Source organism: Stegostoma tigrinum, chromosome 1 (genome assembly GCF_030684315.1).
Source record: "Stegostoma tigrinum isolate sSteTig4 chromosome 1, sSteTig4.hap1, whole genome shotgun sequence".
Lineage (NCBI taxonomy): Eukaryota > Metazoa > Chordata > Chondrichthyes > Orectolobiformes > Stegostomatidae > Stegostoma > Stegostoma tigrinum.
In genome coordinates, this window is record NC_081354.1 from 187,126,496 (window position 1) to 187,144,147 (window position 17,652).

General features: G+C 42.4%; 1 protein-coding gene across 5 annotated transcripts in view; it reads left to right on the plus strand.

The window, feature by feature from the left end:
- Nucleotides 1-17,652, plus strand: part of LOC125455349 (sideroflexin-5-like) — a 274,456-nt gene that overhangs the window by 215,109 nt on the left and 41,695 nt on the right. For 4 of the 5 annotated variants that reach the window (XM_059650637.1, XM_059650636.1, XM_059650634.1 and 1 more), the window contains one exon: nucleotides 7,294-7,411. The exons of the other annotated variant lie outside the window; for it this stretch is intronic. In XM_059650637.1, coding sequence (XP_059506620.1) covers nucleotides 7,294-7,411 — 118 coding nt within the window. The remainder of the gene's footprint in view (nucleotides 1-7,293; nucleotides 7,412-17,652) is intronic. 5 annotated transcript variants of the gene reach the window in all.

The window sequence follows — 17,652 nt, forward strand, 5'->3', positions numbered from 1 at the left end:
TGTACCTTAGTGGTTGACAGTTATTTCTTTACTTAATTAAAGGCAAGGACTTGTTTCTGAGACCATATCTAAGGTTGACCATTTATAGGAGTTGATGAAAAGGTTTCAGGGATGGATACCAGGTTATGGATGAAATTTCCAAGATAATTACCAGCTCAGGAAATAACCTGGACCGACATGGGAGCTGGGACACCTTTGATTGCTCTCATTTTATCTTCAAACGACTGTAACCCAGTCTTGTTGACTCTGTAGTCCAAGTAGGTTACTCTGGAGGCCTGAACACACATTTTTCCCTTCTTAGGTATGTACCTGCCTTGGAAAATCACTTTAGGTCAATATCAGTGTTCTCTAAGTGTTCCTTATTAGTTTTCCCTGTTATCAGGGAAATTTCGGTAAAAGGCAACCTGAGGTTGGTCTTGCAAAATGTTCTCCCATGCCCACTGAAAAATTGAGCGGGCCGACAATACCACAAATTGCAACCTCATCTATTGGCACAAGCCCTCATGGATATTAATTTTAGCATACTTCTGGGAATCTTCATGTAAACACAATTGCAAGTAGGCATGGGCAATGCTCAGCTTTGTAAAGGACATCTACCCCTGCCAGCTTTGTGTATAAATAATCTATCTGAGGTATTGGATATTCGAATAGCTATGAAGAACTGTTGACCATTTATTTAAAGCCTCCACAAAGGCAAACTGACCCATCATGCTTCACAATTAGTATGACTGATGCTGCCCATTCAGCGAATGGGATTGATTTGATGATTCTTCTGCTCTCTAGCCTTCTCATTTCTGCCTCTACTTTTGCCCGTAAGGCAAATGGCACTGGGTCGTCCGTATAGAATAACAGAATTGCTTCCTGGTCAACATGCAAGGTGGCTTTGTCCCCTCTGATAGTCCCGAGATCTTTCTGGAAGACTTCTGGGTATTTAATTAGGATTTTATTCAGACAGCCATTTTCCAATTGAGAAATATTGAGCTAATCCTGGTGAATCTCTCGCAACCAGTTTTGCCCTATCAAGCACGTGACTGAGCCTTTTACCACAATCACAAATAGCTGAGCCAGTTGCTTTTTGTAAGAGACTGGAGACGAAGTTATACCCTAAAGGCTCCTCAGTATAGGTTCTCAACCTATCTGACATCTTGTGCAAAATTAAGGGGCGGAGTCCAGAGCAAATTTTATCAACATATGGTTCTATGATCACTGATACACTGCGCCAGTATCGACTTCCATTAGAACTGGATGACCATTTAATCAGATGTTTATATTGATTGGTTCTGATTTTGATGTTGCTAAGCAATTTAACTCTTCCAAACCATATGTAGCTGGATTTCCCGTAGGTATGAACTCTCCTGGAACTGGCCTGTGAGTTGTCGTATTCAATTCAGGCCAAGTAGGACTCTTTTGCTGTCTCAAATCTGCACTCTGGCAACAACTACAGTGGCTTGAGAGCCTGAATCAAGAAGAAAATTTTAATGACAAACAAAAAAGAGAAATTGCTGGAACAGCTCAGCAGGTCTGGCAGTTTCTGTGGAGAGAAACCAGAGTTAATGTTTTGGCTCAAGTGACCTTTCCACAGAACTGAGATTTTAATCATTTGTCCGAGGCTAAGCATTGTTTTGAAGTTTTACTGTGGACTGACGTAGAGACCTTCTGATCAGGAAATGTCCAGAGTGAGACTGTGCAAGTGCCTGCACTCAAGTGGTGATCCCCAAACTCAGTCGGACTGGCTAGGGTAATTAAATGTGAGGCTGGATGAACACAGCAGGCCCAGCAGCATCTCAGGAGCACAAAAGCTGACGTTTCGGGCCTAAACCCTTCATCAGAGAGGGGGATGGGGTGAGGATTCTGGAATAAATAGGGAGAGAGGGGGAGGCAGACCGAAGATGAAGAGAAAAGAAGATAGGTGGAGAGGAGAGTATAGGTGGGGAGGTAGGGAAGTCCAGGGAAGACGGACAGGTCAAGGAGGTGGGATGAGGTTAGTAGGTAAGAGATGGAGGTGCGGCTTGGGGTGGGAGGAAGGGATGGGTGAGAGGAAGAACAGGTTAGGGAGGCAGAGACAGGTTGGACTGGTTTTGGGATGCAGTGGGTGGAGGGGAAGAGCTGGGCTGGTTGTGTGGTGCAGTGGGGGGAGGGGACGAACTGGGCTGGTTTTGGGATGCAGTGGGGGAAGGGGAGATTTTGAAGCTGGTGAAGTCCACATTGATACCATTGGGCTGCAGGGTTCCCAAGCGGAATATGAGTTGCTGTTCCTGCAACCTTTGGGTGGCATCATTGTGGCACTGCAGGAGGCCCATGATGGGCATGTCATCTAAAGAATGGGAGGGGGAGTGGAAATGGTTTGCGACTGGGAGGTGCAGTTGTTTATTGCGAACCGAGCGGAGGTGTTCTGCAAAGCGGTCCCCAAGCCTCCGCTTGGTTTCCCCAATGTAGAGGAAGCCACACCGGGTACAGTGGATGCAGTATGCCACATTGGCAGATGTGCAGGTGAACCTCTGCTTAATATGGAAAGTAATCTTGGGGCCTGGGATAGGGGCGAGGGAGGAGGTGTGGGGGCAAGTGTAGCATTTCCTGCGGTTGCAGGGGAAGGTGCCGGGTGCGGTGGGGTTGGAGGACAGTATGGAGCGAACAAGGGAGTCACGGAGAGAGTTGTCTCTCCGGAAAGCAGACAGGAGTGGGGATGGAAAAATGTCTTGGGTGGTGGGGTCGGATTGTAGATGGCGGAAGTGTCGGAGGATGATGCGTTGTATCCGGAGGTTGGTGGGGTGGTGTGTGAGAAGGACTGGCTAGGGTGTCCACTTTTATTGGAATACCTTGCAACATATATGCACCTCTTGCTTCATTTTCCAATGATAAAGCCAGTTGTAGTGCCTGTTTGAAGACCAGTTGGACTTCAGCTGGCAGGCTTTTTTGCATAATTACATAAATAATCTCACATACTAGTCAGTTTCTAATTAAGGGTTAAACCAAATTCACCAGCTTCTACCTATCACCTTAACCGAGTCAAAAATCCTGATAGAGCTGCCCCTGGTTCTCAAATTGCTGAGTAAAAGCAATGGTATCTCAGAATTAGAGGAGGCTTGGAGTCATAATATCCCTTAATGATGTCAGTCTATTTTTAAAATATTTTACTACGGCCTAAGGGAATTTAATTTCCTGATGACAGAAAAAGTTCTAGTTCCACAGACTGTCAAGACAACTACTCGTTGTTTCTCGTCTGCCACAATGTCATTTGCCTAGAAAAAAAGTACATTCTTTCCATGTACTAGGCCCAGTCCTCAATGGTAGCATTGAATGAGTCAAGCTTCCGAAAAAAGACATGATGTAATAAATGCTTACCCCATGTTAAAAACAACTGTCGTGACCAAGTTTCTTCAGGATCATGCTTTACCCTTGTCACCAATGAAATACCTTTTCAGAGGCCAATACCCCAACACCAAGTCACTCTTTATTTACACAAGAACAGCAGTCCTTGGCTATAGTACTGCCTCATACAGAGTGAGGGAGCATAGCACCAGTATTTCTGACACTCAACACTTCTATGTGAGCCAGGGCACCCTGTTTGGACCAGATTAATGGCCCCAATCAGGCAACTGATATTCTATGAGGTCCATCTGGCTCTCTTCCTAACAGTCACTACAAATTTCATCTCATCTCATCCACTATAAAGCCCACTAAAACCAAGAATACCTCCTCTCTCTCACACTGCTAATTCATTCTCGTACATTATAAGAATATAAGAAACAGGAGCAGGGGTAGGCCAGATGGCCTTTGAGCCTGCTCCGCCATTCAACAAGATCATGGCTGATCTTTTTATGGCCTCACCCTCCCACTACAACCCTTCATTCTTTTACTGTTCAAAAAATTATCTATCTTAGCTTTAAAAACATTCAATGAGGAAGCCTCGACTATTTCACTTGGCAGGCAATTCCTCAGGTTCATGACCCTTTGGGAGAAGACGTTCCTCCTCAATTCAGTCCTAAATCTGCTTCCCCTTATTTCCTTATTTTAAGGCTATGTCCTCTTGTTCTAGTTTCACCTCCCAGTGGAAACAACTTTGCTGTTTCTACCTTAGCTATTCCCTTCATAATTTTATATGTTTCTTTTAGACCCCCTCTCATTTTTCTATATTCCAATCAATATAACCCCAGTCTACTCAGTCTCTCCTCATTGGCCAACCCTCTCAACTCTGGAAAGAGCCTAGTGACTCTGCTCTGCACCCCCTCCAGTGCCAGCACACCCTTTATCAAGTAAGGAGACCAAAACTGCATGCAGTACTCCATCTGTGGCTTCACCAGCACCCTATACAGCTGTAACATAACCTCCCTGCTTTTAAACTCCATCCCTCTAGCAATGAAGGATAAAATACCATTCGCCTTCTTAATTACCTGTTGCACCTGCAAACACCTTTATGTGATTCTTGCACAAGGATATTCAGGTCCCTCTGCACAGAAACATGCTGCAATATTTCACCATTTAAATAATAGTCCTTTTTACTGTTACGGCTACCAAAATGGATGATTTCACATGCCTTTTGTAAATCTAGATACACCACATCTACTGGATCCCTGTTGTCCAATATGCTTATAATGTCTTCATAGAATTCCTGTGAATTAGTTAAAAATGACCTACAGTTTTGAACCCATGCTGCATTTGCCCAATGGTACAATTTCTACCTAGTTGTCTTGCTGTTTCTTTCCCGATAATGGATTCAAGCATTTTCCCCAAGACAGAAGTTAAACTAACTGGCCTATAATTCCACCTTTTGTCTACCACCTTTTTTAAACAGTGGCATTATATTTGCTGTTTTCTAATCTGCTGGAACTGCCTTAGAGGCCAACGAATTTTGGAAAATTACCACAAATACATTTGCTATTTCTCCGACCATCTCGTTTAGTGCCCTGAGATGCATTCCAAGAGTGCCAGGACACTTGTTCACCCGTAGCTCCATTAGCTTGCCCAACACTTCCTCTTTCATGATAATGAGCATCTCTAGGTCCTCACCTACCTTAGTTTCCTTGTTATCAATTACTGGCATGTTATTTTTGTCCTACTCCCTGACTTCGATACCAATATCATCCGTTTCCACTGCAAAGTAATGTTTTAAATTCACAGTTCTGTCTTCCATCTCCACACGTACATTGCTACTTTTATCCTGAACTGTCATACTCTTGCCTGGTTGTTTTCTTGTCCATTGTATATGAAATGCTTTTGGATTTTCCTTAATGTTACCCTCTTTTTGAAATGGCCCACTGTGCTTTCTACACTCCTCTCAGGCAACTGCTATTTTAAGCCTTTGATATCTACCATAAGCTGCCTTCTTTTCCCCAATCCAATCCTGAACATATCTCGACATCCAGAATTCTCTGGAACATTTGGCTAGTATCCCAGATTACTAGTCCAGTGATATTAACACTAAACACTTTATCCATCTGACCATATGTTGGGACAGTGTAAAGGAAGCTTTGATGACACAGTGTATCGGAAGCTTTATTCCGTATCTAACTCTGTTCTGTACCTGTCCGGGGAATATTTGCTGGGTCAAGATAAGGAAGCTTACTCTTGATGCTGAGATGTACCTGCCTTCGGGTGGTTGATATTTTCTCTGAAGTTAGAAATGTACTCAAATGGGGCTCTTTGTAAAAGGTGTTCCTCTGTTTTGGACATGATGATAGCCTAAGTGCTGAAGAAACGGGGCTTAGTTAGATACTGGATATGGATAGTATTTCCATTGCAGGTTTGCAGCTGAACTCCCTTGGTATTATTCATAAGACATAAATATAAATAATTGGTGCTACTGGTTTCAACAATACCACATGTTGAATCATAGAACGGTTACAACACAGAGGATGCTATTCCACCCATTGTGTTCATGCTTGCATTCTGAGGGAACAAACCATTTAGTGCTATTACCCTGCTTTCACTGCTTGGCTTTGTACATTCTTGCTAGTTAGATAATTACCTAATTTCATCCTGAAGGCATCAATAGAATGTGCCTGTGATAGTGGGAACTGCAGATGCTGGAGAATCCAAGATAAAGTGTGGAGCTAGATGAACACAGCAGGCCGAGCAGTGCCTACCACCTTACTACGTGATAAAGTTTTTCTCTTACGTCTCCAGTTTCTTTTTCCAATTTCCTTAAATCTGATTCTCGATCATTGTACCAAGGGAAACAATTTCTTCCTGTGTGCTGTGTCTGGACACTCATGATTTTGAACACCTCTACCGAATCTCCTTGTAACTTTACGGGCTTCAGTTCGCTATGACAGGTCGGCACAACATCGAGGGCCGAAGGGCCTGTACTGTGCTGTAATGTTCTATGTTCTATGTTTCTCCAAGGGGAATAGCCCCAACTTTTGCAATCCATCTGTGTAAATTAAGTTCCTCATCCGTGGAACCATTCTCGTGAAAAATTTGCACACTCTGTCTAATGCCTTCACAGCCTTCCACCTGTGGAAACTAGGATGCAAGATAACAAAGTGTGGAGCTGGATGAACACAGCGGGCCAAGCAGCATCTCAGGAGCACAAAAACTGACGTTTCGGGCCTAGACCCTTCATCAGAGAGGATGCAGTGCTCCACTTGAGGAAAAAGCAGTATTCTATGCATATTAAACATAACTTCTTTGCTTTAGTACTTAATGCCCTATAGAGTCGATAGCCAGAGACTATTTCCCAGGGCAGAAATGGCTAGCACGAGGGGTCATAGTTTTAAGCTGGTTGGTGGAAAGTATAGAGGGGATGTCAGAGGCAGGTTCTTTACGCAGAGAGTTGTGAGAGCATGGAATGCGTTGCCAGCAGCAGTTGTGGAAGCAAGGTCATTGGGGTCATTTAAGAGACTGCTGGACATGCATATGGTCACAGAAATTTGAGGGTGCATCCATGAGGATCAATGGTCGGCACAACATTGTGGGCTGAAGGGCCTGTTCTGTGCTGTACTGTTCTATGTTCTATGTTCTATGTTCTAATAAAGCCGAGCATACTAGATACTTTATTAATCATGCTTTCAACTTGTCTTGCCGCCTTAATCGTTTATGCACATTTCTACTCACCAGAATGAATCACTTCACACTTCCTTGGTGTTAAAGTTAATCTGCTCCAGTCCACCAACCAGTCTACGTAATTTTCATATTCTACACTGCTCCTCACAGTTCATGATGCTTTCAAGGATTCCAACAGCTGTAAAATGCAACAGAAAGAACAAGACAAAATTAGGGAAAATATATAACATCCATAATTAAACAATTGAAGGGAAGCAAGAATGATACTTATTTTTTTACCTTTCTGCGCAGAACATGGATACTCAAGGGACGTCCAAGATTGACACTTCCTATGCATAGCCTCCTGTGCCTGGCCGCATTCGGATTTGCACTGCCTGTTGCCATCAGCCTGTTCCCACAAATGTCAGAGGTCAGTAAATGAGGATAATTAAGGTAACTAATTTACTGAAACATTATTCAAGTAGCTACCTATGATGATTTCCTTGTGACATACAGCCCATCATGTGAGTGTGCAGAAGGAGCTTCGTTCTGTATTCTGTGCTGTATTTGTCCTGAGAATGTTTGATGGAATACCATCGAGGGGGGGCTGTACCTGAGGCTGTACCAATGAGATCGCTGACACCCATGAAACCATAACACAGAAAAAATATAATTGTGAAATGCAATCTTACTGAGATCAATGTTAATTAGGTATTACTATATCAGTTATCCAGTGATGAAATGTTGCTCTCCACCTATCAGACATCATATGTAATTAAACCTGCTTAGCACTTCATTGTTCACAGAAAAAGCCACAGTCTCTGAGACTGCAGTTATGATAAAATGAGACTTCTGAAAAACTGCCAAAATTGTCACTGACCTTATTAAATCTTTTCTGCCCTCGACCTGTTCTTGTGTTTTCATTGATTCATTGTATTGGCACTTTCTGCTATTCTTCTCCACGTGTCCACTGTTTCCTGGGGAGTCTGGGCAGGTTGATCCACATAGATATCCAATCCGACTTCTGATACCCTCCAAACAAAGCTAGTAGAAATCACTTCTCATTCAACATCCAGTTGTAATCTGATGGAATGCATCAGGCAACTATGTGAACTTAGACAGTCAATGGAGAAACACAGTAGGCCAGGCAGTAGCAGAGGAGCAGGAGAGTCGACGTTTCAGGTCAGGACCCTTCATCAGGACATAGAATTCACCAGTTTGCAAATCTCCCCACTCACCAGCCTAAATCCCATGCCCAACCTTCCCTGTCATGCCCACTTCCTTGACTGACACAACTTGTCCATCTTCTTCCCCACCTATCTGCTCCACCCTTCCGACTGACGAATCTCCACTACCTACTACCTGCATCCACCTATCACCATCCCACCTACCATGTCAAAAAGGCAAGGTCACGGTGATCATGGGGGACTTCAATATGCAGGTGGACTGGGTGAATAATGTTACTGGTGGATCCAAAGAAAAGGAATTCATGGAATGTTTACAGGATGGATTTTTGGAATAGCTTGTGATGGAGCCCACAAGGGAGCAGGCTATTCTGGACTTAGTGCTATGTAACGAGCCTGACTTTATAAAAGATCTTAAAGTAAGGGAACACTTAGAAGGCAGCGATCATAATATGGTGGAGTTCAGTCTGCAGTTTGAAAGAGAGAAGGCAAAATCGGATGTAATGGTGTTACAGTTAAATAAAGGTAATTACAGGGGCATGAGAAAGGAATTGATGAAAATCGACTGGAAGCAGATCCTAGCGGGGAAGACAGGACAGCAACAATGGCAGGAGTTTCTGGGTGTACTTGAGGACACAGTACAGAGGTTCATCCCAAAGAAAAGAAAGTTGATCCGGGGTGGGATTAGACAGCCATGGCTGACAAAGGAAGTCAGAAAATGTATCCAAGAAAAAGAGACAGCCTATAAAGTGGCCAAGAGCACTGGGAAATCAGAAGATTGGGAAGACTACAAAAACAAACAGAGGATAGCAAAGAGAGAAGTAAGGAAGGAGAGGATCAAATATGAAGGTAGGCTAGCTAGTAATATTAGAAATGATAGTAAAAGTTTCTTTCGATACATAAGAAACAAATGAGAGGCAAAAGTAGACCTTGGGCTGCTCCACATAGATGCTGGAAGGCCAATGATGGGAGATAAGAAAATAGCTGAAGAACTTAATAAGTACTTTGCGTCATTCTTCACAATGGAAGACTTGAGTAGTATCCCAACAATTAAGGAGAGTCGGGGGCAGATTGCGTATGGTAGGCATTACAAAAGAGAAAGTGCTAGAAAAGCTAAAAGGTCTAAAAATTGATAAATCTCCTGGCTGCGATGGGCTACATCCTAGAGTTCTGAGGGAGGTGGCTGAGGAAATAGCGGAGGCTTTGGTTGTGATCTTTCAAAAGTCACTGGAGTCTGGGAAAGTCCCAGATGATTGGAAAATTGCTGTTGTAACCCACTTGTTTAAGAAAGGATCAAGACAAAATATGGTAAATTATAGGCTGATTAGCCTAACCTCGGTTGTTGGTAAAATTCTAGAATCCATCGTTAAGGATGAGATTTCTAAATTCTTGGAAGTGCAGGGTCAGATTAGAACAAGTCAGCATGGATATAGTAAGGGGAGGTCGTGCCTGACAAACCTGTTAGAATTCTTTGAAGAGGTGTTATGTTAGGAGAATATGTTAGACCAGGGAAACCCAGTGGATGTTATCTATCTAGACTTCCAAAAGGCCTTTGATAAGGTGCCTCATGGGAGGCTGTGAGTAAGATGAGGGCCCATGGTGTTCAAGGTGAGCTACTGGCTTGGATTGAGGATTGGCTGTCTGACAGAAGGCAGAGAGTTGGGATAAAAGGCTCTTTTTTGGAATGGCAACCGGTAATGAGTGGTGTCCCACGGGGTTCAGTGTTGGGGCCGCAGCTTTTCACCTTATATATTAATGATCTGGATGAAGGGACTGGGGGCATTCTGGCGAAGTTTGCCGATGATATGAAGATAGGTGGACAGGCAGGTAGTACTGAGGTGGTGGGGAAGCTGCAGAAAGATTTAGACAGTTTAGGAAAGTGGTCCAGGAAATGGCTGATGAAATTCACCGTGAGCAAATGTGAGGTTTTGCACTTTGGAAAAAAGAATACAGGCATGGACTATTTTTTAAATGGTGAGAAAATTCGTAAAGCAGAAGTACAAAAGGATCTGGGAGTATTGGTCCAGGATTTTCTAAAGGTTAACTTGCAGGTTTTGTAATGCCTTCCATGATTAAGAAAGCGAATGTAATGTTGTCGTTTATCTCAAGAGGGTTGTAATATAAAAGCAGTGATGTGCTTCTGAGACTTTATAAAGCTCTCGTTAGGCCCCATTCAGGATATTGTGTCCAATTTTGGGCCCCACACCTCAGGAAGGACATATTGGCGCTGAAGCATGTCCAGCGGAGATTCACACAGACGATCCCTGGAATGGTAGGTTTAACGTATGATGAACGGCTGAAGATCCTGGGATTGTACTCATTAGAGTTTAGAAGGTTGAGGGGAAATCTAATAGAAACTTACAAGATAATGTATGGCTTAGAAAGCTTGGACGCTGGCAAGTTGTTTCCGTTAGGTGGGGAGGCTAGGACCCGTGGGCACAGCCTTAGAACTAGAGGAGGTAAATTTAAAACTGAAATGAGACGACATTTCTTTAGTCAGAGAGTGGTGGGCCTGTGGAATTCATTGCCACGGAGCGCAGTGGAGGCTGGGACGTTAAATGTCTTCAAGGGAGAGATTGATAAATTCTTGATCTCACAAGGAATCAAGGGCTACAGGGAGAGTGCAGGGAAGTGGAGTTGAAATGCCCATCAGCCATGATTAAATTCGGAGTGGACTCGATGGGCCAAATGGCCTTACTTCCACTCCTAAGTCTTATGGTCTTATGGTCTGACCATCCCCCAGCCCCACCTCTTCTCCTTCTATTTATTTCCCTGCTGCCTCCACCCTCCCCAGGCTTCATGAAGGGTCCTGACCCTAAACGTCGACTCTCCTGCTCCTCTGATGCTGCCTGATCTGCTGTGTTCCTTCTGCTCCACATTGTATTGACACTGACTCCAGCATTTGAATTTCTTGCTGTCTCTCACTATGTGAACCTGAGTAATTAACATTGTACAGGAGAGCAAAGTGCTGCACCAGGTTCTACCATATTGTACAGACGGAAAATTAGCTGACTGAGTGTCAGTTCTCAGCCTTGTGTTCAAATGGTCTCAACTTCTCTCTGTCCCTGTCACTGTATCTCTGTCCCTGCTTCCATGCTTTTGGTATTTCTCAACTCAAACAGCTTTTGCTCTCCTTGTCTGCCTCTCAACCTTGCAGCTTGTTGTGTGTGTGCTCCCATTCCAAAGGTCATCACCAGTTGAGTATGCTTACCTGTCTAAACTTGGCGCTTCAAGAGATAAATGCATGCTCCCAGACCGAGGATCAAGATATTCATTTTTAGCAGTTGGATGATCAGAGCATCTGCAATGAGAGATATAGTCTTTGCACTGGATGTTTGTGTGGATTGAGGGTTTGTAATAGAGGAGATAGTATCTCTATGTTGAAAGTTTGGAGACGAAGTTTTGTGATAAAGGTGATACTGCTTGTACGTTGGACATCTACCTTTGCCGTAAAAACATTCAATGAGGAAGCCTCAGCTGCTTCACTGGGCAGGAAATTCCATAGATTCACAACCCTTTGGGACAAGAAGTTCCTCTTCAACTCAGTCCACAATCTGCTCCCCTTTATTCTGAGGCTTTGCCCCCTAATTCTAGTTCCACCCACCAGTGGAAACAACGTCCCCGCTTCTTATCTATTCCCTTCATAATTTTATATGTTTCTGTAAGATAGCCCTTCATTCTTCTAAATTCCAATGAGTATAGTCCCAGTCTATTCAATCACTCCCAATAAACCCTATCTCTCAACTCCAGAATCAAGCTCGTAAACCTCCTCTGCACCCCCTTCAGTGCCAGCACATCCTTTCTCAAATAAGGAGACCAATCACCAGCACCCTATACAGCTGCAGTATTACCTCCCCATTTTTAAACTCCATCTCTCTAGCAATGAAGGGCAATATTCCATTTGCCTTCTTAATTAGCTGCTGCACCTGCAAACCAAATTTTTGTGATTCAGTGTGAGGGGAGAATATGTCCTGGAGGAGATAGTATCCCTGTGTTTGACATTAGTGCGAGGGCTTGGTTATGATGGAGTAGATGGTGTCTCTATATTGAACATAAGTACAAGGGGAAGTTTTGTGATGGAGGAAATGTTGACCCAAAGTTGGATATTGGTGCAAGGGTACGGGTTTGAGTTGGAGCTGATTGTGTCCCAATGTTGAACATTAGTGTGAGAGGGGAATCTGTGATGGAGGAGATGGTGTTTCTTTGTTGGATGTTCATGTAGGAGGAGACACCATCTCCTGTTTGGCACTCAGGGAAGAACAAATCAAGTGTGTACAATACTTAGCAGTCTCAATAAACAAATGGATTTCTGGGCTCTGAGTTTCTAAGTGCCTGCAGCTTCTCCCACTGATAATTTAAAGGGTCTGGATTACTGATGCTTCTATTAGCTTCTAGTAAAATGAGTGTTTTTTAAGAAAATGGAAAGTGATGAATGTATTCACTGAGATAGTAGGAACTGCAGATGCTGGAGAATCTGAGATAACAAAGTGTAGAGCTGGATGAACACAGCAGGCCGAGCAGCATCAGAGGAGCAGGAAGGCTGACATTTCAGGCCCGAAACGGAGCTTTTGTGCTCCTAAGATGCTGTTTGTTCTGCTGTGTTCATCCAGCTCTACACTTTGTGGTCTCTGTAATGTATTGACAGATTTTCTTAAAATTCTTTTTTATATTCCTTCTGTCACTACAGGATTTATTGCTTCTATATAGTGTATTGTAAGTGGTTAGACATAAAGTGCTATAGTTGGCATGAGAAGCTTTGGACGATTGATGGGAGGGCATAGCCTGCCATTGGGGGGCCATGGGGAGCTGGGTAGAGGACATGACCTGCCACGGAAGGACATGAGCAAGGCCTTTCAAAATTACCTTTCAAACTATTCCCTCCTGCACACGTTGGTTCATGATACATCTGAGGTGCTGTGAACCATGACTCTAAATAATTGGTCTGATTCACAGAAAATTGCTCGGACCTGCTTATCTCACAATAGACCCATCCAGGTCAGGAGGACTTGGCAAGGACTCACAACCCGAACCTACCAACACCCTTAAAAGCACCTTTAAAAATTAGAAACCCCCAGGAATGGGATCAGGAATCCAGAATTGGAATCCGCTTGCTTTGTAAAATCATCTTGACTCGATGAAGCTCGAAACTTTATGCTCTTTGTTTGAGAGGAATTGTGGTGAGAGGGAAAGCACACCATTCTGTTACAAACATTATAATATAGTTTTATTATTATTGTATGTTTTCCAATGTTTCCCTTTCACTCACTTAGCTTGATGGTGCTGATTCATTCTGAACATCAGCTCCATGAGCAACATCACCACACTTCACTTCACTGTTGTGCCCATTCTTCAAATGAGGACAGAAACAGTAAGTGCCAAGCAACTGTGCATCACAGCTGAGACCGATTCTACAATTAAATTATACCAAATACGCATTCCTTCAATGGCCAGTTACTAAAAACATGAACCCCGTATCATTCCTCCCTATCAAACCCCAGATGCTGAGGCCATACAAAACTTTTGATTATTTCCAAATTTAGCTCCTTCTGATAAGCATATGCCAGCCTTTAATCCAAACTTCAAAACCCCTTTTAAAGAAACTGTTGAGCCATCAGAAGCATGTTAATTAAAAATTCACTTTGTTTAATTCCCTACTGTATTATTACAGTGATTCTGCAAAGCAGGATGTCAAATGAGTAACTGTACAGATTCTCTGTTTATTCAAAAGAATAAGAGTCACTCGCTGAGAAACCATATGGGGTTCCTGTTTGTTCAGCTGGGTTATACTTACGCAACGTGCATCTCCAAGGACTTCCTGTTTATTCAGTAGGGTGACGGTCACTCACTGCGTAACCACATGAAGCTTGGTTAATTCGCCCAAATTACTGGCTCAGCAGCTCCAGGAAGCTCCTGTTAATTCACAGGACAAGAGTTACCTGCTCAGAATGTACATAGCCTGGGAGTAATTGATGGGCAGTATAGAGGGAGTGATCTACTGTATCCACTCCCATGTTATACCAGTCCTGGGAATGTGTGATGGGACAAAGTAAAATTCTGCATGTAATCCATGCTGTACCCACACTGGGATTGTTTCATATGGCATCAGATACTTAAAATCAAATGTTCTCCTGCCTCCTGATCCTCACTATGAAAGACATAATATTCATGCAAAGGAAATATTGAACATATATTCACAATGGTGTCATTTCACAAACTGTCTCTGGGTCTTTATGTTTCTGTGCTTATTAAAATTCACACAAAACAAGCAGTTTAAAAAAAATGACGCTTGATGCTGTCTCTACCTGGAGCAGCTGTTACACACAAAAACAGCAACAAAAATTCACAGGCCCAGTCAGTGCTTCCTGATGAAAAGACACTTCAGAATGCTGTTTATTTAGCCTTTAGCCTTTCCTTTACACCCAGACACTACCCCAGGGTAAACCAGGTGTTTGTCAAGTAAGTCTTTGACAAGCAGGAAATCACACCAGTTTGCCTCCTTAAGAATTGGTCCTTAAAATCAAGACATAACTCCCTAACAGTGCACCTTTTAAATTATTATTTATTTTTGGTGGGTTTGGGGGGAGGTCAGCATGGAAGGAAAGAAATGATGGATGGAACGAAAGAAAGAAAAATAAGGAGAACAGGGGATTTTGGGAAGGCCAGTCTCTGTCACTGCCAAGCTAAAAAGGCAGCATGTGAAGCAAACACACTGCTGGAGAGGTGATTTCATTGCATATAATGACAAAGAGAACTGCAGCAAACAAAATGGAATTCTGGTTGGCACACACACACTCCTTCACAGGGTGTGGACAACACCAGCTTTTATTGCACTTGCCCTATTGCCCTTGAGAAGGTGGTAGAAAGCCGCCTTACTGAACCACTGCAGTCCATGCAGTGAAGGTGCACTCACAATGTTGTCAGGAGTTCCAGCCTCAACTATTCTGCCAGTGGTGGCAGGAAAGGAGCACGTTGCTGTGGACCCCGGGGACATTGTTGGGCATAGGCGATTGGAGGAGCAGAGAGGGAAAGTTGAACTTCTGAAGCTGTTTTAGTTTTAGTAATATCAATTTAATATTAATTTATTCAGTATTTTACCATTTATATGATTTATTCAATAATTTATTCTGTAATCCAAATTGACATTGAAATGTAGCGACATTGTCCATTTTTCAACTATTTTTCACTGTACCTAGGTACAAGTAACAATATTAACTAAAACCAAATTAAATCTAAATCTATTCACCATTTATACCAACAATTTAGATGAAGGGACTGAATGTCAGGTAATGAAATTTGCTGATGACATAATGGCAGGAATTTAAATTGTCAAGATCTTCATACAGACAACAAAGAAATTTAGGTAGGTTAGGTCAGTGAGTAAAGATTTTGCAGATTTCTTTAATTTATTTTTAATTTTATTTCATATTGTTACTTGTACTTAACTACAGTGATAATTGGATAATAATGGAGTAAGTTATGAAAAAAGTGAACTTTTCCACTCTGATATGAGAGTCTAATAGGTCTTTAGGATATTAACAGAGAAAGATAAGGTAGATAAAAATGCTTCCACTTGTTGAAAGTTCTAGAACTAAGGGACATAGTCTAAGAATTAGGGCCAGATCATTCAGGAGAGAGGAGAGCTACTTCTCTGCACAAAGATTTAGAATTCTCTCCATCAAATGGTGATCAATGCTAATTCGGTTGTTAAATTTAAACCTGAAATCGACAAAGTTTTATTCAGCAAGGATATTAAGGGATATAGGCCCAAGGCTAGCATGTGGAATTAGGCCACAGATTAGCCATAATCTTATTGAATTGCAAAGTAGGCTCAGAGACACAGAATAGTCTTGTCCTGCTGATAATTTTTTTCTTGTGTTGATCCAGGAAAGGGGAGTGCAAAATAAGCTGAAATCAGGAAGGTTGAGGCTCAAAGAGGATCTTTCAGGCAGTGGTGTTCCAGGTCTCAAGCTGACTATGTCTTTTTACACCTGTTTACAGGCTGAATAAAAAACAGCTATTCTCCTTAGTTGAATAGTCAGTAACAAGGGGGCATAATTTTATGGTGAAAAGCAGGAGGCTTAGACAGAATTTGAAGAAAACCTTTTTATACCCAGAGAGTGGTGGGGGTCTGGAATGCATTGCCAAGGAGAGTAGTAGAGTTGAGTAACCTTGCAACTTTAAAAGGTACTTGGCTAAGTATTTTTAAAAGTACTATAGGCCTAATGCTAGAAGCATAAACATATAAAATAGGAGCAGACGTAGTCCATTGGGTCCTTCAGGCCTGCTCCACCATTCAAAATGATCATGGCCGATCATCCAGCTCAGTACCCTGTTTCCACTTTCGACCATATCCTTCAACCCTTTTAGTCTGAAGAAGTATATCTAATTCCTTCTTGAAAACATGCAATCTTTTGGCCTCAATTGTGCTCTGTGGCAACAAATTCCACAGGCTAACCACTGTTTTGTAGGTGAAGACATTTCTCCACATAGGAAAGTGAGACACTTAGGATTAGGATTTAGTGTAGCTTTAGCTGTACAAATTTGATAATTGAAAGGCCTATTCTTGACTGTATAACCTTCTGATTCTAGGTGGTAGAGGAAGCAAGGAGGATTTGGGAGGACTTCGTAGTGTAGTTCATTGCTCTGGACTGGTTTATCCAAGATGGTATTGGAACTGTAATCTGAAGAAATTTAAACCCATACTTATGATATTTCTTTTTCAAAGAAACAAAGAAGCCTACAGCACAGGAACAGGCCCTTCGGCCCTCCAAGCCTGCGCCGATCCAGATCCTCTGTCTAACCTGTCATCTATTTTCTAAGGGTCTGTGTCCACTTGCTCCCTGCCCATCTATGTACCTGTCCAAATATATCTTAAAAGACGCTAACATGTCTGCACCTACCACCTCCGCTGGCAACGCGTTCCAGGTGCCTACCACCCTCTGTGTAAAGAACTTTCCACGCATATCTCCCTTAAACTTTCCTTCTTTTCACTCATTCACTACTGGCTTGCATTCTTAATGATCCTGCAGTGCCAGACACTATTCTGTAATTTAAGCAATTGAGTGTTTTTTTGTGGTGTCAGCAAATGAACTTCAACGTCTTTGACTTGATTTAATTTGTTTTATTTATTGTCACGTGTATTGTTACAAAACAGGGGATGACACCTCTCTGATAATTAAGGCCAAAACACCCAGAGAAGTTTGTTTCACCTCACATTCTGTTAAAGGAAAATGTGAAAAGTGGTATAACCTGCCTCTCACCTCCCAATCTGTCATAAAGGAGAGGTGAAATAAAATGAATCCCTGACAGTCACTCTGCAATCAACAAGTAACAATGTATTTATCTAATTCTAACAGTTAACAAGTTAACAGAACTGCTAACAAACCAAACAATTCCCCCTTAACTACTAACTATTCCCAAATAAAATAAAATTCCAATGGTATGTTGTTCCAATAGATGCAAATCCCACATATATATCAATTTAATT